Source organism: Leucoraja erinacea, chromosome 5, assembly GCF_028641065.1.
Source record: "Leucoraja erinacea ecotype New England chromosome 5, Leri_hhj_1, whole genome shotgun sequence".
NCBI classification, from domain to species: domain Eukaryota; kingdom Metazoa; phylum Chordata; class Chondrichthyes; order Rajiformes; family Rajidae; genus Leucoraja; species Leucoraja erinaceus.
This window is the reverse complement of record NC_073381.1, coordinates 32722460-32750450: the sequence shown is the minus strand read 5'-3', so window position 1 is coordinate 32750450 and position 27991 is coordinate 32722460. Positions and strand designations below refer to the sequence as shown.

The window sequence follows — 27991 nt, the reverse complement described above, 5'->3', positions numbered from 1 at the left end:
GGACTAAAGATGGAAATTAGCTACTGGCTGTGATCTTACATATTTACATGAAAATGTTTATCAATATGCACTGTCCCTGTTTAAAAAAGCCCAAAACAAAATAAACAATATACATATATCTATATAACTAAAAGTCTCATCTTGACCACTTCCTGTCTGCGCTGTATATTGATTTTAGAAAAAACGGTACCCTAATATCGCTATGATTTTTTTTGCCATCTTACTCACAGTCCTCCCCCCCTGAGGCAGCCCTGAGGACTTTCCTGATCAATGAAAAATAAAAATGTTATGAGTGTTTAAAAATTCTTGAGATCAGCTGATTGGTCCTCTCGACTGTCAATCACCATGATGAAGGTAACACCCCTTCCGGGAGGAGGGAAGAACTATAAAACCCAGGATGCCTGGACATGAGTCAGTCACTCTGAAGGATCGTGAGGGAGAGGCCGCAACTCTGATTCTGTTGCGAGTCTACTGACCTGTGAGTCTACTGAACTGTGAGTCTACCCTTTATGTGGTTTTGTGCTTTATGTGGTTATGTGGTTATGTGCTTTATGTGGTTATGTGCATTATGTGGTTAACGCTTTATGTGCTTGCAATAAATGATTTGTCAGCCAGCAATGTGCCTGCAATGAATGAAGATCTGTTAACCCTTAATGTGCTTGCAATAAATTATTTGTTAGCCAGCAATGTGCTTGCAATGAATTATGATGTATTAATCTTTAATGTGCTTGCAATAAATGATTTTTTAACCCTTTGAAATGAAATGAAATGAGTTGTTTGGCCTGCCCTGTGCTTGAAATTGAAATGGAAATGGAAATGAAATGAAATTAGTTGTTTGGCCTGCCGTGTGCATTTGCTTTGGCTTTGGCTTTGATTTGCTTGAGCTCACCTGAAATGATAGCAAATGGATTGTATTGTTGGCTGGCCGCACCTGCCCTGTGCTTTTGGTTTTGCTTATGCTTTGTCTTTGCTTTGCTTGACCTCACCTGAAATGAAATCAAATGGATTGTACTGTTGGCTGGCCGCGCCTGCCCTGTGCTTTTGCTTTTGCTTTGCCTTTGCTTTGCTTGACCTCACCTGAAATTAAGGCAAATGGATTGTATTGTTGGCTGGCCCCACCTGTCCTGTGCTTGAAATGGATTGACTTGACATGAAATTGATTGAAATGGATTGTTGGCCCTGCACAGGACTGTGCTTGATTTGACTTGCTCCACAACACCCATGCTAGCGCTCCAGACCCCCCCCCCCCCCCAACTGTGTGAACCTGGGGCCCAACGGGTCCCACTTAATCTAGTATATATTTAAAGTTTAACCGTAAATCTGTCGGGCAGAGAAGAAAAGGGAATGTGACATTTTGCTGCAGATAACTACTTCAACTATGTTGGGGAAGGATCCTATGCTAAAGCGTCACAAATCCATTCCTTCCATAGATGTTCCCTAACCCACTAAGTTAATCAAGCACTTGAGTGTTTTACTGACTACATCAATGTTCATTCAATATGTCCCCTGATTATTTTCCACTTGTGACATGAGTGCTTCACACTGAGATTTTGCTTCATGAAGAGCAAAGGCCACTTACACATCTGACTATTGATAACATCCGAGATGTCCTCTTACTTTAGTAAACATGGTTTCCTCTCTGCTGTCGTAGATGGATCCTTCATTTGACTCGCCCCTGGGTTCAAGATAATCTCCCAAGAGGGTCAAATAAGATTATAGCCTATCATTACATACTAGTGTATAACTAGTGCAATAAAACATATAACATTTAATTTAATAATATGACAAAATATTGCACAGTTGCACTCACTAATTATCATATGATTAAATTAATTATCAAGCAAGTAAAGAAAAATATGGTAATCATGTATTTTTACAGAGGTGGCAGCCCAGCACCAACTCACCCTGATTCTCCCACAGCTCTGGGCCTACACTCACCCACTCACCCACTCACCCACCCACTTACTCATCCACCCATCCACCCACTCACTCACCCACTTACTCATCCACCCATCCACCCACTCACTCATCCACTTACACCTGCAATGGACCACAACTTTACTTTATTCGATGCCAGACCCTCAACAAATGCTTCCTCGCCTATCTGGACACAAGTTCGCCTGCCTCCACCAACACTCCTTGACTCGACCACCCGCCCGCAGGCCCGGAGCTCCACCATTGGACCGCGGCGCCGCCTGCCCGACCACCACGAGGCCGAGATGGCCATCACGAGGAACAGCACCAACATCTATCACCTCTCCGACCCTCACCACCTCCCAGGCCAAGCCCAGGCACGGACCACCAAAACTGCCACGGCTGCTGACTTTCACTGCCTCCCGGGGGCCACCGCCGATATCGCCGACTCGCAACACCTCCCGGGGGCCACCGTCACTATTGTCGTCCTTCACTGTATGTTCGCAGACCCGTATCTGTATTCCAACCCCACACCGGCCTCCAACAGCCAACTCGCCGATCCTCGCCCCTCCACTGGCCATCAGTGGGCTGGAGGCATCACCTCACCGGAGTCCCAGGCCCAGCACCAGGCCCATAACCTCCACGATGCAGACAGCACGTGCTCTGACACTGCTGGGTCCTACTGCTCCCCCCTCCTGCAGGTAATCTCTGTAGTGATGGGTCTTCCCTTCCCCCTCTTTTAACCAGGTTACCCACCAACACCCACCACACACCTGAAGAAGGGTTTTGGCCCGAAATGTCGCCTATTTCCTTCGCTCCATAGATGCTGCTGCACCCGCTGAGTTTCTCCAGCATTTGTGTGTACCTCCCACCACACACCTGCTCGTTAAAATTTCCCGTTGTTTATTTTGGCTTTGGCGGGAGCGGCACCGGTGAGCACTGGCAGCACTGCACCCCTGTTCCCAACTACTCAATAATCACCATCCCTTGATCTGATTTTCAGCTCAATATCATTTTGCAGACTATTTATATCCATTCCAAAAACTGAATGAAATTTGGTAGCCCACTAAAGTCTACATGAAGAACTGAATTTGGGACAAATATGATAGTTTCTTCTATCCAGCCATCATGTTTATGAAGCAGCAACTCAGTAAGAAATACAATGTGATAATTCTCGATTCCTTCCCTCGAATTTGCAGATCAACATGTTCAGTTTGGGCATTATTCAAGGAATTTGACGTCTAATCAATTGAGGACTCTTGCATGCTCTGTTCCTTAATTTGATCTAAAAATCCTTGCAGGACTTTCCCTCATCATAATCACCTCACATTACTATGCAGGATTAACTCATCATAGGCTGCATCAAGTTTGTTATCAAATGACGGTGCTTAGCATTTCCGCTAAAAATGAGTACTCTCCAGAAGAGTTTATTGAGTCGTAATCAGATTGGATGCATCTGGGACCTGGGATCTCAGAGGCTGACCTGAGTCCATAAGTGTTGCTTTGGTTGAAATCAGTTACTTCAATGCAAGTTGTAAATTGAGTCTGGTATATTCAAATCGGTTTGACTTAGTGTTATTATGAGTAGGATGATATACAATGAAAAATAAAGAATATGGTTTGGTAAGATGTACCACACAATAGTGAACGATGCAATCAACTTGACAATTGTTAATTTGGTTTAATGCCACTGATCGATGAATCAGCATTGACCAAGTTAATGTGAGAATGTCTGCTCTTTCTCCATTAATGCCTTGAGATATTTATGTTCATCAAGCAGTAAAGCACATGGTTTGATATTTAACCAAAAGTATTGTATTGTATTTCCACTGACTGGTTAACGTGCAACAAAAGCTTATCACTGTATCTCGGTACACATGACAATAAACATGACAATTATTTTTTTTCTATTCAAATCGTTTGCTATGTCGCTCTTCAAGGGAGATGCTAAATGCATTTCGTTGTCTCTGTACTGTACACTGACAATGACAATTAAAATTGAATCTGAATCTGAAACTAACTCAAAAGGACAAGACCTCCAACAATTCTGCAATATCTCGTACTGCACATGCACAGATAGACAAACTCCTAGATTAAGGTCTGAGCTCATGATGCCCCAACAAGGGAAGAAATACTAAAATTATACTAACTGGCAACGAATAAATGCTCTTCTGTATAAAATATTTCATTTTCATGTTTAGTGACTTCACCATAGATTTTAACACACAAAATCTAAACTTTCAACACTTTAAAATTATTGTGAAAATGTCCAAGTTCAGTCCCAATGCGTGAAGTTCTGTGTTAAGAATCCAGAAAAAAAGAAATTTGATCCTATTCAGTTATATGTTTGTTCTGTCCTAGCTGGAAGATTTCTGTTGTAATGCAAGTAAGCTATATTTTTTCAGTACCTTTTCAAACATTTCAAAGCAAATGCATAAATGAAGAGCAAAAAGGTCACGTACTGTGCTTGCACCCCAGGAAATAATGTAAGGCATGGCTAGCAAGGTAAGTTAACAAGCAGCAGATTTCACTGGTTTAGATCACAAGATCCAAAGAGTTTGACCCCTATTACCCACTGACCTACTCTGCAGTAAATTCCAAGGCCACTGGTCACTTTTGTATTCATGTGACATTCCATGGTTTCTACACGTTCCAAGAGTGGTGTCTAAAATTATTTCAATCATGTCGTTTCGGTCACATTAATAGAATGTTTAAATTCAGCTTTTGCTGCTTTTAGAGATCTGTAATTTTATTATTTTTTTGAGAATTTAAAGATCGCAAGGATAGTTGGGTTTATGGTGTGACTGCATCTCTGTAAGCATGGTGTGTACCAGCTACTTGCCTCAGGCCAGAATAATTACACCCTTGGATCGGTGTCATCAGGTTTACGAGAAGCAAGTGCGGTGCAGTTTTGTGCAGTTGGAGTAGACGCTGGAAGGATCCAACTGAAAGATCCCAATCACAACTACCCCACACAGAGGGTGGCACTGTGCTGCTGCAATGGTTCACTGTTGTCCCACAACTCCAACGACCTGGGTATGATTCTGACCTGCAGTTGCTCCCTTTATGGAATCTGCCAGATGCTCCGGCTTTCTCGCAAAGGGAAGCTGTTAGGTTAATTGGCCACTATCAACGATCCTTTAACAGAGTGTGGCAGCAGAATCAAAGGGGAAGCAATGGGCATGAGAAAGAATACGCTGCAGAGGTGGAGGGAAGAGAACAGAAGAGGGGGAATGGGACTGATGGGATTGCTGTGCTGGGAGCTTGCATGGTCTGTGTCTAAACTAAACTAAACTACTCCTGAGCGGTGGTCCCGAGTTTGTGGAGGAGCATTCAGGTTTCTATCAGTTCAGAAAAAACAACTCTAACTGCTCTTTGCTATTGCATTTATTTTATTCTTGTTGACTATTGCTGGGAGAGAATTTTAAATGTGCATTAAGATTGCCGAATCATAAATTTGCATAAGGAACTGATCGATTTAATAGTGTTTTCTATTCAATTAAAGAAAAAGGACACCAGAAGAAATCACTGCGTTAAAAATAATATTATTTTTTTTAATCCAGAAGACTGATAATGGATGTTATACTGGTTGACTGATGACTGATGCTTAAACTCCTTTATAAAACAACATGAAATCCTAAACTGAGTGCCCATCAAAGCACATGGCAAGCATTGGTTATCATTTAGACAAAGAACTGCAGAAGCTGGAATCTTATGTCGAACACAAAGTGCTGTAGTTACTAAACGGGTCAGGCAATATCACCGGAGGGTATAGATAGGTGATGTTTTGAGTTAAGACGCTTCATCAGACTGAATCTATTGGGGGAAGAGAAAGCTGAAAATGGGTTACCATTTTGCAGGCAGAATTTTATCTATGTCATAACCTGATGTACAATTGTGCCCACAACTTCCTGATCCCTAAAAATTCTCAAGCAAATCCCCAAGATATTAATTCATCCCAACATCTCTGTTTGAATAGTTGCTTCCTAATCTTCACAGACAACTGCTATCTACTACAGTCTCTTCTACCTCTGGCATCTAAAAGGTTATATGCCATGCAGCTTTTAATTGTATCTGTTTGTAATTCAAGTGGATGCTCCTTTCCCAAGGAATCAAATGATAGAACCTCAGTAGTAGTTTTTTGTTATTCATGGCATTGTTTACCAGTTGTTAAACATACATCCTCTAGTTCAGTTCACATGATCAGGATTTTAAATTCTTCAAAACATTTATCAATGTTTTTTCAAACAGCAGATGATGTTCCAATGTTTTTTTTACTTTCCGGTTAACACATAAAGCTGTTCTATTAACCCCTTCTTATAATATAATAATGGTATGTCTCTGAACTTTCTTTGGTACATCTAAAAAACAAACATGATTCCAGGTAAAACTAGTCTCCCTTGCCTACATCGGATCCTCTGTCCGTCTTGGATTAGGTCATTTGATCAGTTTAAATTAATCAATTCATATAATTGCATGAATTAGTTTTGCGAATTACAATTTCACATTGATTGGAAATTTCAGTAAGATGTTTGGTGATCACTTTTATCTTTTTTTGATAAGAAGTTTCTACGACGCTGGGCTCCAAAAGTTATTGCATAACATAAAGCAACATTCAAAATTCATCTGTGAATCCTTATCTTATATGTTAACTCAATCACTTATTTCCAGCCTGAAGAAGGGTCTCGACCTGAAATGTCACCCATTCCTTCTCTCCAGAGATGCTGCCAGTCCCACTGAGTTACTCTAGCTTTTTGTGCCCATCTTCAGTTTAAACTAGCATCTGCAGTTCCTTCCTGCATAATAATTTTCAATGCTGTTTGTATTTTTAGAGGCTTGAACACATTACTAGGCACCAGCATCCAATTTTATATTGTTACACCAAATTGCAGTCATATCTCAATATTTTTAATATACAGCTATAAACTCTCTGACTACTACCCTGATATCATTACCTTTCATCTCTCATTTAAAGTCAGGTTCCAAATTACATAGCATATTTTCCAGTTGTCCTCCTGATATCTCCACAAAAATATCTCTCTTCTGGAATAATGGACAACTCTCAAATTTCTAAAATGTTTATAGAATTCTCGGTGATGGGATCGTGGGGTGCGGCCATAGCTCGCTTTGTGGTAATTTGTGGATAGACTATTAAAGAAGGCCCATGGCATGCTTGCGTTCATTGATCAGGGCATTGAGTCTAAAAGCCAGGAAGTCACTTTGCAGCTATATAAAACTTTGGATGGGCTACCTTTCGAGTGTTATGGGCCTGTCCCACGGAGATTTTTTTAGGCAACTGCTGGCAGCTGTCATAGTCGTAGCAGGTCGGCGAAAAACCGGCGACAACCTTTGCCATCCTGGTGACAACCTACGACAGCACCTATGTCAGACGTCAAGTTACACTCATAGGCGTCAAACCCACAGTTGCCAAAAATGTTCAACATTTTGCGGCGACCAGAAAGACACTACGACTTTTTGCACGACTGTGAATATGTGGCGACAAACTAGTCGCCCGAAGTTGCCTAAAAATTTGCCTGTGCCCATTAGGTGGAGTTCTGCTTGACACATCCCAGAAATCAGAAAGAGGCTCATCAAGACATTGTCAAGATTAGAAAGTATTAGCCATAAAGAGATGTTGGACACATTTGGATTGTTTTCTCTGATTGCTGGAGGCTGATAGAAGCACATATGATTATGAGAGCCACAGATAGAGTAGATTGTCAATAGTGGAACTGTTAAATCAGAGGAAGTAGCTTTAAGATGAGAGGGGGAAGTTTAAAGATTTACTAGGAAAGATTTTTTTTAAATACACAGTAGAGTACCCTGTAGAAATGTGGTTGCCGCCAGCATATTCATGCTCATATTACCTACTCCACAACAGAGGGAAGTCATTCAGACCATCAGATCCACCCTAGCTCCCAGCAGACCAAACTTCTTATTTCCCTATAAGAGCCTGGAACATGCTGTTATGGGAAGTGGTAGAAACAGATACTACAGCAAAGTTAAAGAGGCGTTTAGTTAGCCACGTGGACAGGCATGGGCTGAATAACTTGCTGTTCTGTTCTATATTATCCATGTTGTTAGTGAGGAATGCAGTGCGGAAATATTTGACCAAAGTATCATCTGTTCCGAGGGAACAACAATGGAATAATCAGTCAGGATGTTTTGCTCATATCAAAGCAACTCGTTGGACAACAAGCCCTCTGATCTGACAAAGTCAGAGCACAGAAACAGGCCCTTTGGCCCAACCTGCTCACACCAACCATCATGTACACGAGCAAAGTAAAGGTCATTCTGCTGTTCTCTCACTAACTCCTTGACTGAGTGAAATGTATTGTTTTTTACCCACACCCCACCCCCCAAAAAAAATGCTTAACAATTTAAAGAAAAATCTCAACCTATCCAGTGGAAATTGCTTCATCATCTCCACACTTTCCTTGCATTTGTTTTAACTGACAACATCTTGGTGAATTAATGTGTCTATTCTTGACAGTATTAACTCCTCTCCATGTCGTTCTGTTCCAAATTGCACGCAATACCTCTAACAATTGGCTACCTACTGCTTTCGAAAAAATCATGAAATGTTTGTTTACTATTGGGGTACTTTGATGTTTTTTTTTTAATTGGTTCTACTTGAAGACCTAAACTTCTCTATGAGTTCTATCACAGCTTTATTTATTTATTCTTAAGACTTTTAATTGTGAAAACTCCTCCATGTTTTACCTAATCATTCAGCGTCTTTCCACTGTAAACAAGTGTAAACTTTTATACATTATTTTTTAATACTTTGCAACATGTTTCTTCCCCCCTGTTATCACACTTCTGAACGTTCAATTCTTTTCTACCTCATTGTGGACATTGGACTGTCTCTGGAGCTGTTGCACTATAATGCTGAGAACTATATTCTGCACTCTGTATTTTTTCCTTCGCTCTACCTATTGTAGTGGTTGTATTTATGTATAGTATTATTTGATTTGATATCACATACAAAGCTTTTGACTGTATCAGTACATGTAACAATAATAAATCTAAACATGCTGTCATGTCTGCCACTTGTTAGCCCGATTACAGTGACCTGTCTATTTCCTACCTTTTTGTTGAGTCTCTTAGATTGGAGTTGTTAGTATATTTTGAGGTTGGGTTTTGCATATCTGATTTAAATCAATATTGGTGCATTTAGTTGATTTAATACTAACTACTCCGTTAGATTGCTATCAACTCTTACTAGCCTGGGCAATATCTACGTAAACAAGAGAGACACAAGGAGATGCAGATAGTGGTTTACAAAACATCTTAATACCCACTTAAACTTCTTCTATCAACTCACTGCAATGCCTGTACCTTTCCTGATGTGAAACAACTAATCAACCACTTTCTGGAAATCAGCGTACAGAGTCAAAGCAGGGTTGCTATAAATACATTAATATTCGTATTCCATGATTAACACATTGCATTGTCTAAATGCTTCCTAATTTTATCCTGCAATATTGATGACAAAATACTTCCACATAGGACTTTGGATAAATTCAGCTTATAGTTTTCTTCTTCAGCAGCTCAAGTAAGTGGACAAAGTCAATTAGCATTAAAGATGCCACCAATTCAACAGTTACTAGAATTAATTAGCAACCTCACTCAAGTTTATTAGAATAGCTTGTGGGGCTCAGTAATGGTGCTCTCCCAAAATCAACGGATTTATTTCCTTAAATACAATATACTTATTTCAAGTTAATGTTTCATTCGCAAATAACAGAAGAGTTTAAAGTTGGTCTAAATATAACCATAAACTATGAGTTTGTATTGCATGCTGAAAATTTGCATCTTATCCCACAGCATGGTTCCCTCAGATCAAAAAACCCTCACTTGTCTCCCAGAGATTTCCCCACCTCTCTCCCTGACCTTCACAATAGAAGCCCTCAAAAATGCTCTCGATTATTGTCACAGACATTGTCAGCAGCGACTTAATTGAAGACTTCCATTGTTGCGATCATCTTAAAGCTTTGAAAAGAAAGATCAGGAAGTATTCGTGATAGAATACATTTTATCTATAAAAAGGGGTGAACACTTTCATACCCTTTGATGCAGGGAAGAGTGAACGGTACTCTCCATTAGATTCCTAAGTACTTGGCCTGCAGGTTTCTGATGCCAGCATCAAGAGACCAAAATTAAGAACATTAAAACCCCTTCATATATTTAACCTAAAGCCAAAAATAATACAATCTCAACATTTGGGGAGAATTGGTCTCCTTACAACCTTATCCTTAAACTATTACATTGATGGAAAGGTTTAACACTGCAGCTGACCATTTTGCATGCAAACAAATCAAATGGGCAGGATTTAAAAAATGAGGGCTGAGTAAATGCTTAAACCTTCCAATGGTAATGTGTCTGTCCCACTGAGGTGACTTTTTAGGCGACTACAGGAGACTTTGCGGTCGCCACAGTCACCACATGTTCGCGGGTGGTTGCCGGTTAGTCGCCTTCATGGTCGTGAGGAGTTCCCGCATTCTGGGAACTAGTCGCGGCCTCATTATGGTCGCCGTGAATTTTTCAACATGTTGAAAAATTAGCAGTCACTAGAATGAAGCCACCATGGAGAGTAGTGAGAATAATCGTGCCGTAGGTGCAGTTTTAGTGGGTTGGCAGGAGGTCGAATGGTTCTCGTAGGTTGTAGCCGGTGCTGACCAGTAAATTTCATTGGCTCATTGGGAAGGATAACCGACTGGTAATGTTAATGTTCACCGAGCTTCACAGCCATGTATCGCTGGCTTCTTAAAAGTTGTCTCCACTCCTTCTCCCCACCCTGTCTCCCCATTCTTCCCCCTCCCCTCCCCTCCCCTCTCTTTTAAAGGGCTTACGTGACCCTTCCCGTACACTGTGGAGTCCTGACAGGAGGTAATTGAGCTGGAGATTAAATATCAGGATTGCAACATTGACGCAGAGCGGAAGCAGAGATCAAAATAAAGAGAACAGATCAAGGCTGGGTGAAGATTTGTGCAGAAGAGAGAGCAAGGTGCAAAACAGCAACTTTTAAATGGGGAGAGAATTTTGTCATGAAAATATTTAAACTGTGTGTGTGTGTGTGTGACAATTTGTGTGTGTTTGTGACCGTTACCAGAATCGCCGGTTTTTCAGGCCATTTTGCCAGCGATTTTGTACAGTCGGAAGCAGTGAAGAATCCTGAAAAATCGCATAAGTCGGGCAGACACCTGTCGCATGTTAGGTTAGTTATGTATTTTTATAGAAACATAGAAAACAGGTGCAGGAGTAGGCCATTTGGCCCTTCGAGCCTGCACCACCATTCAACATGATCATGGCTGATCATCCAACTCGGTATCCTGTACCTGCATTCTCTTCATACCCCCTGATCCCTTTAGCCACAAGGGCCACATCTAACTCCCACTTAAATATAGCCAATGAACTGGCCTCAACTACCTTCTGTGGCAGAGAATTCCACAGATTCACCACTCTCTGTGTGAACATTTTTTTTCTCATCTCAGTCCTAAAAGACTTCCCCCTTATCCTTAAACTGTGACCCCTTGTTCTGGACTTCCCCAACATCAGGAATTATCTTCCTGCATCTAGCCTGTCCAATGTAAGTTTTGTGTATTTTTTTATAAGGGTGTATGTGTATAAGATCCCCCCTCACTGGTGGGGGGGGGGGGGGACTTGGGAATCTCTCCCTGCCTGGAGACCCATGTGGATAAATAGCTTCCTGTCGGGTCGCAGCCAGAGAGTCAGAGTGGGCCATCATACATCCACGGCCCTCAGCCTCAGTACCGGCTCTCCACAGGGCTGCGTACTGAGCCCCCTGCTCTACACCATCTACACACATGACTGCACCCCTGCCCACCACAGTAACACCATTGCCAAATTTGCGGATGACACTACGGTGGTGGGACTCATCTCCGGGGGGGACGAGTACGCCTACCGGGATGAGGTGGAGCAGCTGACAGTGTGGTGTGAAGAAAATAACCTGCTCCTTAACACCTTAAAGACAAAGGAAGTAATAATAGACTTCAGGAAGAACAAAACGGACATGGTACCATTGACTATCAGAGGGGACTGTGTAGAGAGGGTGGTGGATTTCCGCTTCCTGGGAATCCATATTGAGGAGGACCTGACATGGAGCGTGAACACCACTGCGCTGCTGAAAAAGGTCCAGCAGAGACTGCACTTCCTGAGGGTGCTCAGGAAGAATAACATCACTCAGAGACTGCTGCTGTCCTTTTATCGGTGCTCCATTGAGAGCATCCTAACATACTGTGTATGCGTGTGGTACATCAGCTGCACAGCGGCTCAGAGGAAAGCGCTCCAGAGGGCCATTGACAACGCCCAGAAGATTGTCGGCTGCCCTCTCCTTACCTTGGAGGACTTACACAGTTCCCGCTGCACCAAAAAATCCCAGAGCATCATAAAGGACATTTCCCATCCCGGACACTCCCTGTTTGAAGTGTTGCCGTCAGGCAGACGGTACAGATCTACAAGGACAAGGACGAACAGACTAAAAAAAACAGTTTTTACCCCACTGCTATAAAAGCATTAAATGTAGCCGCCAAGGAACGCAGGGGCGAGACATACTAAGGGACTGTGGTACACTGTGAAATCGACAGAAGGATGGAGGGTTGGGTTGCGTGCTATTTTCGTGATATTTATTTAGTTGTTTATCTTTTAATATTTTACCTTGTATGTACCGTTAGCTTTTAGAAATGTTTGAATGGTGCACTGACTGGCTGACATTTTTAAATTTCGTTGTACATGGCTCATGTTACAATGACAATAAAGAAACTATTCTATTCTATTCTATTCTAAACTCTTCTAAATTCTAGCGAGTACAAGCCAAGTCTATCCAGTCTTTCTTCTATGAAAGTCCTGCCATCCCAGGAAACAGTCTGGTGAACCTTCTCTGTACTCCCTCTATGGCAAGAATGTCTTTCCTCAGATTAGGAGACCAAAACTGTACGCAATACTCCAGGTGTGGTATCACCAAGGCCCTGTACAACTGCAGTAAAACCTCCCTGCTTCTATATTCAAATCCTTTTGCTATGAATGCTAACACACCATTTGCTTTCTTCACTGCCTGCTGCACTCCTACTTTCAATGACTGGTGTACCATGACATCCAGGTCTCGTTGCATCTCCCCTTTTCCTAATCGGCCACCATTCCGATAAAAGTCTGCTTTCCTGTTCTTGCCACCAGTGGATAACCTCACATTTATCCACATTATACTACATCTGCCATGCATTTGCTCACTCACCTTGCAGCCTCATAGCATCCTCCTCACAGCTAACACTGCCCCCCAGCTTCGTGTCATCCGCAAACTTGGAGATGTTGCATTCAATTCCCTCGTCCAAATCATTAATATATATTGTAAATAGCTGGGGTCCCAGCACTGAGCCTTGCGGTACCCCACTAGTCACTGCCTGCCATTCTGAAAAGGACCCATTTACTCCTACTCTTTGCTTCCTGTCTGCCAGCCAGTACTCTATACACATAAATATCGAACCCCCAATACCGTGTGCTTTAAGTTTGCATACTATTCTCTTATGTGGGACCTTGTCGAAAGCCTTCTGAAAGTCCAGATATAACACATTGACTGGTTCTCCCCTATCCACTCTACTAGTTACATCCTTGAAATTTCCGCAGATTATTTATGATTTCCTGTCAAGACAGAACATGATTTCAATTGGTCTACCATGTCATTGTACCCCATGACCAAAATCCTGCTGACTTTGACCTAATGATTTCATCTTTTTCACTCTTCCATATCTATAAATGTTTTGCTATCCCATTTTTAATAACTTCTCTAGCAATTTTTCTTTCATACTACCAATGCCCTTTCCTAACTGGTCTGTAATTTCCTCGTTTCTCTCTCTGAATTTCTCCCAGTCCTCTGGTAGGCTGCTTTTTCTGGCTAATTTGTCTTTGAAAAGTTTTGTTTTGAACTATCCCTGATTTCCCATGTTATCCACGGATGCACTACCTTCCCTGATTTACTTTTCTGCCAAACTGGGATGAACAATTGTTGTAGTTCATCCATGCAGTCTTTAAATGCCTTCCATTTCATATCCACCGTCAACCCTTTCAGAATCAATTGCCAGTCTATCTTGGCCAATTCACGTCTCAAACCCTCAAAGTTACCTTTCTTTATGTTCGGAACCTTTGTTTCTGAATGTCACTCTCCATCCTAATGAAGAACTCAACCATATTATGGTCACTCTTGCCCAAGGGGTCACGAACAACAAGACTGCTAACTAACCCTTCCTCATTACTCAATACCCATGGATTGCATTTGAGATTCCAGGATTCTTTTATTTATGCGAGTAAAAGCACATGCATATTTTCTTACCCAAACGTCAATGCTTGATCATACTTAAGTTAAATATACCAGTTTTTACTTGCTTGTTTATATTCTCATGTACCAACATGGCTATGTGTGTGGTTGTGAAATGCTTTTATCAGTGTTGGTATAATGGTATTTTACACTACTGAACCTTAAACATTTGCATTCTTCATCATTCTGCAATATACAGTGAGTGTTTGGAAATAAAGTCACAAGCTCTACTGGGTTGAAGAGATGTTCCATCTTGATCAGTAGATGTAATTTATAACATTGATCCCAATCCACCATTGCAACATTGACTGAAATGGCAGACGGTCCTCCGGGTGGAGTTAAGTATGTCACGTGGACATATTTGGTCTCATCAGGCATACGTCACTGACGGAAGCGTGTATAGAATCACCTCAAGTCTTTGTCAACTTCACTGCTTGGCCGCTGGGAGATTTAAGTTGAATGGATACACAAGATACTCCAGATGCTCAAATTTGATTTGTATATTTAAGTTGAAAATGACTTAAATAAAGCACGTCACCGTATGACACATACACTGCCGAGCGGTTTTGGACCAGTGTCCTGACCTCTTTTGGTGGACCAGAAGATGCCAAAGGCAACAATGACAATTATTGGATAGCCTTTTCAAAGCTGGCACTGTGAGTTGGAAGGTCTTGCTTTGTATTGTACAAAACGTAGTGCTGGAATGGAAGCAGAAATTGATAGAGGTTCGCATTGGTACATGAAATAGAGACCTTATTGTTCCAAAATCTTTCCTCAAGGGGAATTGTCACTTTAATTTCAATGTAATTAAATAATTATATTTGTGGTTAATTTAATTTAAAACAGTAACATGTAAGTGCAGTAAAAATATGTAAGTTTGCAATATCTGGCATGGTAGTTCAACAAAAACCTATTTATGAAATCATGGGATTTTCTATATGCAATAACATTTTAGTTTTAAAGATACAGCATGGAGACAAATCAACACTGGCCATCGATCACCTGTTCAAACTAGTTTTACATTATCACATTTTCTCATCCATTCCCGACACATCAGGGGCAATTTACAGAGGCCAATTAACCTATAAACCTGTGCGCCTTTGGGATGTGGGAGGAAACCCATGCGGTCACAGGGAGAACGTGCAAACACCACACAGACAGCACCCGAGGTCAGGATCAAACCCGGGTCTCTTGTGCTGCGAAGCAACAGCTCTACCAGCTGTGTCACCCCAATTCCTATAGGTTTCTCACTAGTTAACCAATGAAAGAATATAGAGATGGACAGGAAATGTCAGGTGTAAGATTTTAGTTTGCACTCATTAATGCTGCAATATATCAATAAAATAATGAGAAATGTTTCATAGGAGCATTAACCCAAATTCAATTTTCATTATTTAAAAAATGTAGGCATTTAAGATTTATGATTGTGATGAAAGGAATTTGTGATTTTATGTTTGAATTATTTTCAACATTGAAAGGCATGCAATTAAACTAAGTAGTTGAAATAAAATATCTGCAAACATGCAGAGTAAAAGCAGATAGCTATGCAAGTTATGTAACTGACTGTGCTGGAGCAAAAGTGCCATCTTGTGGCAGTTCTGTTTACCAAATATTTTATGAAGTGATTAAGTGTTTACGAAGGAACTGCTGATGCTGGAAAATCGAAGGTACACAAAACAGCTGGAGAAACTCAGCGGGTGCAGCAGCATCTATGGAGCGAAGGAAATAGGCAACGTTTCAGGCCGAAACCCTTCTTAATGAAGTGCGTAGTCTTCACAGTTCTCTTTATCAGCTACTTTTTTGCATATTTTTTATTCATTTATTGTAAATTTCACTACATCATCGTCTATATCTCGTTTCCCTTTCCCGTGACTTCGTCTGAAGAAGGGTCTTGACCCGAAACCTCACCCATTCCTTTTCTCCAGAGATGCTGCCTGTCCCACTGAGATACTCCAGCATTTTGGGTCTATATTTATTCTATGAAGTGATTTTGAGAAATGAAGAGACCAGAGTTTAAATTCAATTTAATAATCTGGATTTTTAAGGAATAACTAGCGGTAGGAACTATAACCACTGGATAATTGCAAAAACCTATCTGGTTAACTAATGTCCTTCCGGGAAGGAAATCTCCAATTCGGGTGAAAACCATGTGATTCGAGATACGACAATGCAATCGATTCTTAAATAACCATTTAACTGCGTGTAAAACCCCCCCCCAGAAAATACAACAGATGAACAACTTGGCATCAATGGAAGCACAGAACACAGCAATGTCCAACCAAGCCTAATTGACATTGCAAAATCCTCGTTTGGGCTGTAGTGTCTAAATTGGGGGAGCAGAGAGGGTAGTTGAGGCCAGTTCATTGGCTATATTTAAGAGGGAGTTAGATGTGGCCCTTGTGGCTAAGGGGATCAGGGGGTATGGAGAGAAGGCAGGTACGGGATACTGAGTTGGATGATCAGCCATGATCATATTGAATGGCGGTGCAGGCTTGAAGGGCCGAATGGCCTACTCCTGCACCTAATTTCTATGTTTCTAGTCCCAGATACATTATAAGGTTATTGCTTAATCTATCAGACTCCTCAATCACATTCCCTGGCGACTTCCTGCCCCCTTGAACGCAACACAGCAAGTAGCATAGTGGTATACAGGAGGGAATGGGTTGCCACGGGAATTCTCTTCCAACTGCATGAAATGGGGACAAGGCCGTTTCCTCTAGAAGACCACCTATTGCATTCTCTCAGCTGAATCAATGTTGCTCCATCAGTCTGATGAAAGGTCTCGACCCAAAACATCACCCATTCCTTCTCTCCAGAGATACTGCCTGCCCTGCTGTTACTCCAGCATTTTGTGTCTACCTTCGATTTAAACCAACATCTGCAGTTCTTTCCTACACTCAATGTTGCTCCATGTTGAACAACACTTGGAAAATTCAAAAGTTACAAGGGCAGAGAACAACATTCTCTGGATGGTCAGGTCCAGTAGGGTGAAGTGCCCAGTAGGTCTGTGGCAGATCGTGAACAAGCACAATGGAATAAACCTCCTTGACTTCATTCTTGCCAATGTGTGTGTTCATTCTTGCCAATCTGTGGTAGCCACGTGTTCACGATGGCACTGCTAGAAAGTCCGCAGATTACACCTCAACACTAAGGATACACTCTTCCTTTAAATGACATAGCAATCATGCTGAAGGGGACAAATTCAAAATCTAAGAGTTCAAGAGTAGACATTCATAATGTGCCATAGGCCATCAGAATTTGCAGAAATGGTCAGAATTTGCAGAAATGGGCACCGCCATAATCTAAAAACTCATGGCATATCATTGCAATCACTAACACCACAATCCATCCAGGGAAGCTGCAGCAGACATTTCTAAAAGTGACATTCCAACCAGATTCATGCTGTATCTCAGGACCATATGTGTGATAAAAGAGCAAACACAACCTGTATAGAGCTAAACACTCCCACAATTAAAGCACCAACGCTATGCAATCCTACATGGCAGCGCAAATGAAAAACTAAACAACTAAAAGGTGGTGGAAGTCCCAAGCACATCCCCATCCTCAATGCCGGCATGACCCAGCACACAACTGCAAAAGGCTGAAGCAGTCACGACCACGGTCAGCTGGTCGGACAACATCCCTGGACGCGTTTTAAAGGACTGCGCAGAGCAACTGAAAGATGTTTTTGCAGACATTTTTAACGTCTCACTCAGCCAGCCAGCAGTGCCCAATTACCTCAAAAGTGCCATCATCGTTCCCGTCCCGAAGCCCAACCCAGCCTGTCTCAATGACTTTTGTCCAGTGGCTCACACCCATATTAATGAAGTGTTTTGAGCGGCTGGTCATGCAGCACATCAAAAACTATCTCCCTGCCAACCTGGACCCACTACAGTCCGCTTACATAACCAACAGAGGATGCAGTCTCTACAACACTCAACCTCGCACTATCACATCTCGACCGGAAGAACACCTATGCCAGGATCCTCTTCATAGACTTCAGCTCAGCTTTTAATACAATCATCCCACAGCAGCTGGTGGAAAAGCTGAAGCTGTTGAAGGTGGACACTGGAACCTGCAATTGGATCCTTAACTTTTTGACGCAGTGGCAGCAGTCAGGGTGGGCAGCCGGACACCAAGAAACATCACAGTGAGCACTGGCTCACCCCAAGGCTGTGTCCTGAGCCCCCTGCAGTTCAGTCTGCTTACTCATGACTGCACTGCCAGACTCAGCAATAATTATATCAATACGTTCACTGACGACACAACAGTGGTGGGTCTCATCAGTGACAACAATGAATCGGCATACAGGATGGAGGTGGAGCTGCTTACAGAGTAGTGCAGATCTCACCTCACCCCCAACGTGGAAAAGCCAAAGGAGATGGTGATTGATTTCAGGAGGGCTGGCAAACAACATCATACACCGCTGCATATTGATGGAGCTGCTGTGGAGAGGGTCAGCAGTGTGAAATTCCTGGGATTTCACCTGGCGGACGACCTGACCTCAACGACCAACACCACAGCAGTCATCAAAAGAGCACAGCAGCGGCTCCACATCCTCCGGAGACTGAGAGAAGTAGGTCTCCCCACTGTTCACCTAACGACCTTCTACAGGGGCACCATCGAGAGCATACTGACCTACGGCATCACTTCCTGGTTTTGGGAGCTGCAAGGCTTACTATCAAAGACACCTAAACAGGATAGTGAAGACAGCCAGTAGGATCATTGGTGCTCCACTCCCTTTCCTGTTCAAGATCAATCAGAAGTGGAGCATCAGCAGAGCCATCTCCATTATTAAGGACCCTTATCACCCATCACACCACATCTTCTCCATTCTGCCATCTGGGAAGAGGTACAGGAGTATCAGCTGCAGAACCAGCAGGATGCTACACAGCTTCTTCCCACAAGCAATAAAACTGGTTAACGGACTGTGTCCCCTTCCCATACATCATACACCCACACATCTAACCTCGTCCAAACTTTGACAGCTAGACATCTGTCAAGCTAGTCACTGTTCGGTCTGAATGTCTGTTTTTAGTTCAATTTTAGGTCTATTTTAGATATGTTAATTTTAAAGTTGTATGTTTTTATTAACTGCACTGACAGAAACTGATGAGAAGCAATTTTTCGTTTCTTCTTTGTATGTAAGTGAAATGACAATAAAGTAAATACTGATACTAGTTCAGTGAATGATCTATCTCAGCTTACTGCCGAGATCCTCACCATTGGGTCAGTATTCAACAATTTCATTCCTTCTATGTTACACAAAGGCATGGGGATCAGCTAACATCTTAGCTACGATGCTGAAGATCTGCTCTCCATTTTGCACCTTTAACCAAGTTGTTCCAATGAAGTTACAAAAATGGCATTTATCCAACTAGGCATCAGTTATGTCCTGTGCACAAAAAATAACAAATGCAATAATTAGCACACAATCATTCTATTCTCAATATTCCATATAGATGTTATCGTGGAATTTACTCTCCATTAACCAGTTTAAATTGGGGTTTGCCTGGGCAACTCTACTCCACACATCATAGAGCTTTACAATATGGAAACAGGCCCTTCAGTTCGCAATGACCATGCTGAGCTAGTTGGCATTCTGGGCTCGTCCGATTTGCCAGCATTTGGCCCATATCTCTCTATCCATTTGTCTGACCAAATGTCTTTTGAAAGTTGCAATTGTATCCACTTAATTCTATAGATACTGCCTAACCTGCAGAATATTGCCAGCATTTTTAATTCCTATATCAAATTTACAGCATCTGCAGTTTTTTTGATTTTGCTAACTTACCTTTCCTGGTCCTGGAGAATATTGCTACTTTGTACTGAAGCATTGCCCCACTGGTCAATAACCATTTAGATCTGTATACAAAATCTGCATGAATAATCTTGACCATTGTATTGTAAATATTGTGCTGGTATGTTCATTGAACTCCTACAATGGCTGACAATATTCAGTCAAGCTTCCTATACACCATTCAGAACAAAGTAGCAACACCGTTTGGGGCCACTAAGGAGGGGGAGGGGGGGGGGGGGGGGGGAGCTGAAATTGCAAATTAGGAAAATCAAAAAAATGTGCAGATGCTGGGAATTTCATATAAAAATATAAAATGCTGGAAATGTTCTGCAGGTCAGACAGCATCTGCAGAGAGAGAAGCAATGACATAGTTTCCAATTTAAAAAAGCTTAATAAACAACCATTCTGTGTTCAAGTTTGACTAAATCCTGGGAGGCTAATTTGCCAGATTTCAAGTTTGGCCGTTGGAGCTTTGTGAAAGAATGAAACCTTCCCAGCACACATGGAGTTCACAAAGAATGGGCTTAGGAATTCCAATTCCAATTGCTTATTTTGATTGTCTTATCCGTTGGCTTAATCAGGACACAGCCAATTTTCAACTCAAAGCAGCATGAAAATGAGTTTTCCTGAAGTATTATGGCACTGCACTATACTAGATCAACTTTGCGGTGGAGCATGGAGCATCTGCATTCTAACATCTACTACTTCTATGCACATTATAGATTTAACTTTGGTTAAAGTTGTGCCTAATTGCATTGCATGGTAGCATTTATATATATAAAAATCAAACCAAAATAAATTCATCTTAAAAACCTGCAAGAAAATGGAATGAAAAGATTATTAATTAATATCCTCAGACTAGTGAAAGCGAACTTGGAAATTGTAGGCAGGCTTATTATTAGCCTAACACTGAACTGGTGAGTAAGGAATAGTTTAATAAACAACTACTTAATGGTGATCCTTTGAAACTGCCCAGTTAGCATGAAATCATGGTCAGTTTTTTCATAATTGACAGAAAAATGTGTAATTAAAATCCCACTTTTCATTAATATTTCACTAAATCACACAACCCACAATAGTTTTTGAAGTGTTTATTCATAGCAACTCTGACACCTAATGTTTCATTGCCACATTAGATCGATACCGAAACTGTCAAGCTCTTATACAGGGGTCAATGTGCAGAAGCTAGTGATTGTTAACCATTTCTAGATGTCATTTTGCAGTAATAAACATCTTCAAGGTTCTTTAGTAACTTGTCAGTTTCTTTGTTGAACTAAATTAAGGCGCATGTTGCAATCAAAAGCGCTTGAACAATTGGTTGGGAAGAAAGCCAAACTGTAAGAAAGACGACTGCGCCTCCTTTTCAAGAGCAGCCAGCTCTTGCACGGTCGGTGCCAAAGCATCAACATGACCCTTAAACGTGCTACCTGCCAAGAGGAAGAGCAAGAGTGAGAAAATTAAGACATTTAAATTAAGACATTTACAGTTTAATTCATCTTAGGCGACACACATTCATTACTAAAGAAGCCAGCTGAGCCTTTGAGTTGACAGAAGCAGTTCAACAAATGTACTTTACAGAAATAAAATTTGTAAGAGGAAAGCGAGCCTACAAATGCAGTTATTTTTAAATCTCATTAATTGATGATAAAGAAAAGAGATACCAAAACCGGCAGAAGCACAAAAACATGTAGGGACAATTGTTCATCTGTCACATGGATTTTGCTTCAGACTGAACTGATATTCCTCATGACTAAAGGTGATCTGGCTCCAGCTAGCCTTTGTTCTTCCTACTTTCTACTAAATATGTTCCAAAGTATAAAACCCAATTTAATCTTGTATTTTCTAAATTTGTACTAGGTAAGAACTGAGGAGTTGGAGAAACAGATTACATTGTTGCATTAATGATCCAGAGGTCAGAGCTATTGATTTACAAATTCAAACTGCACCATTCCAGCTGGGAAGTTAAATAAATAAACATGGGACTTGGAAAAACCTCAGTAATAGTATTTGTATGTACCAGATTAGTATAAAAAGATACATTTGATTTAATTTAGAGATTAAAATCTGGTTCTTTACCAACTGCCCTTCAAATTTGAGTGGATTACTGGGAAATTTAAATTGTGGAATGAGCTCCCAGTGGAAGTGGTGGAGGCAGGTTCATTGGTATAATTTAAAAATAAATTGGATAGGCATATGGATGAGAAGGGAATGGAGGGTTATGGTACGAGTGCAGGCAGGTGGGACTAAGGGGAAAAAAATTTGTTTGGCATAGACTTGTAGGGCCGAGATGGCCTGTTTCCGTGCTGTAATTGTTATATGGTTATATGGTTAAAAGGGGATTATAGTTGGGCAATAAAGTTATCTTGCCAATGACAACCACATACCATTGATGAATGTAAAACATCTTTCAAAGTACAGAAGCATTGGTAACTAGAGGGCATGGATTTAACTGATTAGAACAAAGAGCAGAGGCAATTTTGAATTTTATTTTTTTTTTAAAGATTTTTGTAATTTGATTAGCAGATTCAAAAGTAATTTTCAAAAGGTGACTGGATATTTATTTAAAACAGGGGTTACGACCGTATGTGGCCCGTAATCCGAAATCATCCGGACCGCCGGCGTATTTTTTTTCCCGTAATCAATCAGCCCGCAGACATCTGTCATTTCCGGTACGTGGAAGGTGAATTTCAGACCGATGGTCGGGTGAAAATCTGAAAAAGACGCTTTCAATCCTGCTGCCCAACCCCCTGCGTGGGGGCGGGCTCCTCCTCCTGGGCCTGAGGCTGCGGCGCCCAAGTGTGGTGACGCAAGGAAGTCTGTGCTGGTGGCCGCAATGGCGGAGCCACCGAGCGACGTGTGCGGCCGAAGCTCTGGCTGTACCGCATCCTGCGCAAAGCCACCGGCACGGCCGTGTACCTTCTGTGTTTCTGGGCTTCACTGTCGGGATCGGGCCGGGGATGAGTGAGTGTGATATTTGAGCCATCGTCTTCAGGACAGAGCCATAGGTGCGTATGTGCACCATGTTCGTGAGCGCCCGTAAAAAGGGGCCAGTGCTCCGGATGGCGTCCTGGAAGGGGCGGGATCTATGTGAACACGTGATTTGATGCCTGCAATCCAGGGCGGGATGGGGGCGGGATCCATGTGTACGCGTGATAGATGTGGCCCACCATCCGCTCACAGACATGCGCCTGGCCCCTATGCAGAACAAGGTTGCCGATCCCTGATTTAAAGGATAAAAATACAGGATAAAAATACAAAGATGGAGTAAGAGCAAAGGTAAATGTAAGTTAGACAGGTCTTTCAAAAGAATAGTCATTGATTTCACATATATCAAATGACCTTCAAGTCTATGCATTCTATGATTTTATTCAAATATTATGGGTTTATTTTCTAAATAGAAATGCAACATTATGTTAAAGTTCTTCTCCAAAACACTCACCTCCCGTTGCTCTTTTCTGTCCATAAACTACTTTACCATCAAACTCATCCACTGGAATTTTTAGGTCAGGCTCAACTTGAGAGATGATGACATTCAAGTGCTCTTCAACTTCAGTCAACAACTGTTTGGAAACAGGGTCAGACGGAATGGACGTAAAAAGAGAAAACATTTCTTAGTGACAAATCTTAGGCTTTGGGTAGAAACCGGAACAACTAGAAGAAAACCTATACAGCAATCTCGTGCAAAGATAGCACCCAAGGTCAGGATGGGTACCAAGAGCTGCTCCAATTTGATCTTCCAACATCTCTCATTAAGTCTCTGGAATTCTTTATTATGTCAATACGCATCGTATATTCTTCTAAAATATGGCCACTTTCCCGGAATCATCCTGGAAATATAGCACAATTACCTATTTACTTGCACAAAGGATTACAGGGGATGATGCCACTTCTGCTATACATTCAGGTATAGCAGATAGTTTTTCTTATTTTTTTTTAAACTATTTTACCATGCATGTATTCAATTTATGCAGTCAGGAATGGTTCTGATGTGATAATATTGTTATCAATTCATCTTACATTGTAGTCTTGCATGCCAAAACATGTGATGTCAAAAATAAATGAAAATAAACCCCACACAATCTGATTTAACGTGAACATGTCCAAATTATTTAACATTTGTCAAATCGTATTGCAGATATAAAACAATCTCATTGCAAAAGTCTAATCATGTTCCTATAATGTGTTTAATTTGGCTAAGATGAGTTCCAAGGGTATGAAAAAATAACATTTGACTTTACAGAAAATTAATCAGCTGCAGCTTATTTACAGCTATAAACGCAGTAAATGAAAACAAACACAGCTATCCCTTGGCATGATGACAGGCAGCATAGGGTGAAATATCTAATCATACAAAGACGATTTTGCAAATTAAAAAGTAATTTAAAAATGGGCATCATGCTATAATTCCTCCTGTTCTATGCCATTTATTTTTAAATAAATGAGTTTGTATATTTTGGACAATATAATTGCTGCAACTTGAGGTAAATGGCTATAAAATTAAACGTTTATAAACACTGTACCTGCATTTCGTTGTACCATATGGTACATCCACCTTGATCCTTCAGCCTGGTGTTATAGCAACCTCGTCCACGAGTTCCACAAACATGGTACCAAACCTACGAATGTTTAAAAGTAAATGATTTTATGGCAAATTGTTTATAAATGTTGGTTGCATGAAAATATTTTAAATTATATTGAGGATTAGTTCTGTTCTTGATTAGAACATGTGTCAGAAGTGTTATGGGGAGAAGGCGGGAGAATGGGGTTAGGAGGGAGAGATAGACCAGCCATGATTGAATGGTGATGTAGATTTTAGAATAATGAGATTGTGTCATTGAGTAGTACAAAACCCTAACTGGTTTGTATCTATGTTAACTTTGATATGGTAGATGCAAAGCTGCCTTCATTAGATATATAGTCTGGCGTCAGTCTCAATATACGTAGTCGGCCTAATCAATAGCTTCTAGATATTAATGGAATCCTGAGAAATAGTATTAATGCAGGAAAGTGATGCTGAGCTAAACGATTAACCATGATCTCAGTGAATGGCAGAGCTGCATGGGGGAGGCATGAATGGCCAGCTCTTTTTTTCTGGTTGAAAAAAGTCTTAAAAAGTAAATTCAGTGCAAATTATTTGGTGTAGATGATTGCACAAGATTGGGACATGGGTTGCTTGAGGACCCATGTTTAGTATGCAGATGTTGGGAGGTCATGTTGCTGTTATATAAGACGTTGCTAAGGCGGCATTTACAGTATTATGTTCAGTATTGGGCACAATGTTCTAGGAAAGATGTTGTTAAGTTGATAATGGTGCAGAAAAAATTTACAAGGATGTTACGAGGACTTGAGGGTCTGAGCTATCGACAGAGGTTGAGCAGACTGGGACTCGAGCGCAGGAGCAGCAGCGGTGATTTAAAGAGGTGTATAAAATCATTGGAGGAATAGATTCGTTGGACGCAGATTCTTGCCCAGAGTGGGGAAATCGAGATACAAAGGGCATAGGATTAAGGTGAAGGGGAAAAGATTTTATAAGAATCTGAGGGGTAACATTTTCATGCAAAAGGTGGTGGGTGTATGGAATGAGCTGCCGAAGGAGGTAGTCCAGGCAGGGTCTATCACGACATTTAAGAAGCAATTAGACTGGTACATGAATAGGACAGGTTTAGGGGGATATGGGTCAAATGCAGGCATGTGGGTTGATCGGTGTGGGCAAGTTGGGCCTAAGGTCCAGTTTCCACAACGTATGACTCTATCACCACTGTTAATTGTGGAATGGAGAGAGCGGAAAAAGGATATAGCCAGTATTAAACGGCAAAGCTGAAGACCTTTAAGGGAAGAAAAAGAAAGACATGCAAACATTTAAAGAACAAAATAATGAGTAAAGGTTTGGACAAATTACTGAGACAATGGTAGCCAGTCATAGGAAAGAAATAATAGGTAGGCAATGTGAACCTTTCAGAAGTTAAAGAGACTTTGCAAAGGTTAATTGTTATTTTATGCATTTTTCAGCACATTGATTTTTAAATAGATTTTAATCTTAATACATAATGAAATGAGCATACTCTCCAAAGGTTTTTCACATGATCGATCTTAAGGCAAGGAACTAGGTTATATAATGCTCAGACAATGTCCAAAAGCCACTGCAACTTTCACAAGTTGTAAGCAATTGTCAGATAAATCAAAATTGTAGCTATTTAATGTTAAAAGTTTAACACTTATTCTATATTATAATATAGAATCATTCAAAAACAAAAACTCTCACGAACAATATTATTAGTGCAATATTTTACCTTTTCTTTCTCAGTTGCCACCAAGGAAATGGCTAGACCCATTCTAAAAAGAGAATTAAATGTTACTTTGCAATTTAAAAAAATGTTTCAACTTTAAGAAAGAAATGAAAATGCAGTTTACAAAAAAAGTGAATTACCTGTCAGCTCTTCCCACTCTTCCAATCCGATGAACATAGTTTTGCTTTTCATCAGGAAGAGTCACATTAATTACTATGTGAAAGTAAAAGTAAATTAGCATTGTGCCAAATTAAAGAGTAACAACACAGCTGTTATATATTTCACTTACCAAAAGGAACACCACGGATATCAATTCCTCTGGCAGCCACATCAGTACAGATCAGGAATTTCACATCAACTTTCTTTCCAAAAAATAAATCAAAATATTCAGTTAAATGGTACCATGTTTTTTTTATTGCCTTATTCTGAATATTCTACCATACCTACCTGCAAGTTTTGGCCTTAAACAGTGGTTAAAGATATCAGCACAAAAAATTAAGCAAGAAACTGAACATAGAACATTTTCATAGAACAAGTAGATAGAGGGGTAAGGTAGACAGTACGTTTGCCTTCATGAGTCACGCGGTCGTGTTGCAGCTTCATAAAACATTGGTTAGGCCATACCTGAAATATTGCATGCAATTCTGTTCAGCCCATGACTGGAAGAATGTGGAAGATATCCGGGAAAACAAAAGTTTCCTGGACAGGACCTACAGCGAGGTGGTCACGCCTAGGATACGGGAAGAACGAAGGTGTGTGACTGAGAGAAAGGGTGCTAACCGTGGAGTGCAAGAGACCCAGGTGGCTGTGCCAAATGAAAACAGGTACGCCCTCTTGGAAACTGTCGGGGGAGACGACGCTTCCAGTCTGAGAGGGAGATACGTTGGTGGCTCCAATCCTAGAGATGGGACTCGACCGGCGAGACCGACTTCGGGCAGAGCCATAGTGGTGCGTGACTCCATTGTCCGAGGAGTGGACAGGGGATTCTGTTGCGGTAGACGAGACGCAAGGACGGTCTGTTACCTCCCTGGTGCCAGGGTTCAAGATGTCACGAGCTAAATTCAGAATACTCGAGAGAGAGAGAAGGTGAACAGCCGGCAGTAGTTGTGCACGTAGGCACAAACACCATTGGGAAGAAGAGGAAGGAGGTTCTGCAACTCGAGTTCAGAGAGTTAGGAAGAAGACCGAAAAGCAGGACTTCTAGGGCGGTTATTTCTGGATGGCTTCCAGTGCCTGGTGCTAGTGCGGACAGGAACAGAGAGATAGGGGATCTGAATGTGTGGCTGAGGGGCTGGTGCAGGGAGCAAGGATTTAGATTTATAGACCAGTGGGATTACTTCTGGGGTAGGGGAGACCTGTACAAAAGGGGCGGGTTACACTTTAACTGGAGGGGGACTGACATTCTGGCAGGCAGGTTTGCTGGGGCTACACGTGTGGATTTAAACTAAATAGTGGGGGGGGGGAGGGTTTGACAAATTGGGAGTAAAAAGATGGAGTTCAAGGGTAAGTGAGTACAGGAAAAGTTACAAAAGACTCTAATTAATGGGAAGGAAAGTTGAAGAAGGGATAAGAGAGTAAGGTCAGGGCCAATTGCGAGTGGTGAGAGAGGGGAGGTGAATACCGAGGTCAAAGTGTTATATATGAATGCGCGAAGTATAA

General features: G+C 41.3%; 1 protein-coding gene across 1 annotated transcript in view; it reads right to left on the bottom strand.

Annotated features, from left to right (window-relative positions):
* Positions 1 to 21121: 21121 nt before the first annotated feature.
* ddx1 (DEAD (Asp-Glu-Ala-Asp) box helicase 1) overlaps positions 21122 to 27991 on the bottom strand; it is a 33321-nt gene continuing 26451 nt past the window's right edge. Inside the window, exons 21-26 of the mRNA XM_055635331.1 lie at positions 26622 to 26694; positions 26473 to 26545; positions 26336 to 26378; positions 24566 to 24661; positions 23485 to 23605; positions 21122 to 21472 (exon numbers count right to left, since the gene is read on the bottom strand). Of these exons, the coding sequence (XP_055491306.1) occupies positions 21342 to 21472; positions 23485 to 23605; positions 24566 to 24661; positions 26336 to 26378; positions 26473 to 26545; positions 26622 to 26694 (537 nt within the window). The 3' untranslated portion in view covers positions 21122 to 21341. The remainder of the gene's footprint in view (positions 21473 to 23484; positions 23606 to 24565; positions 24662 to 26335; positions 26379 to 26472; positions 26546 to 26621; positions 26695 to 27991) is intronic.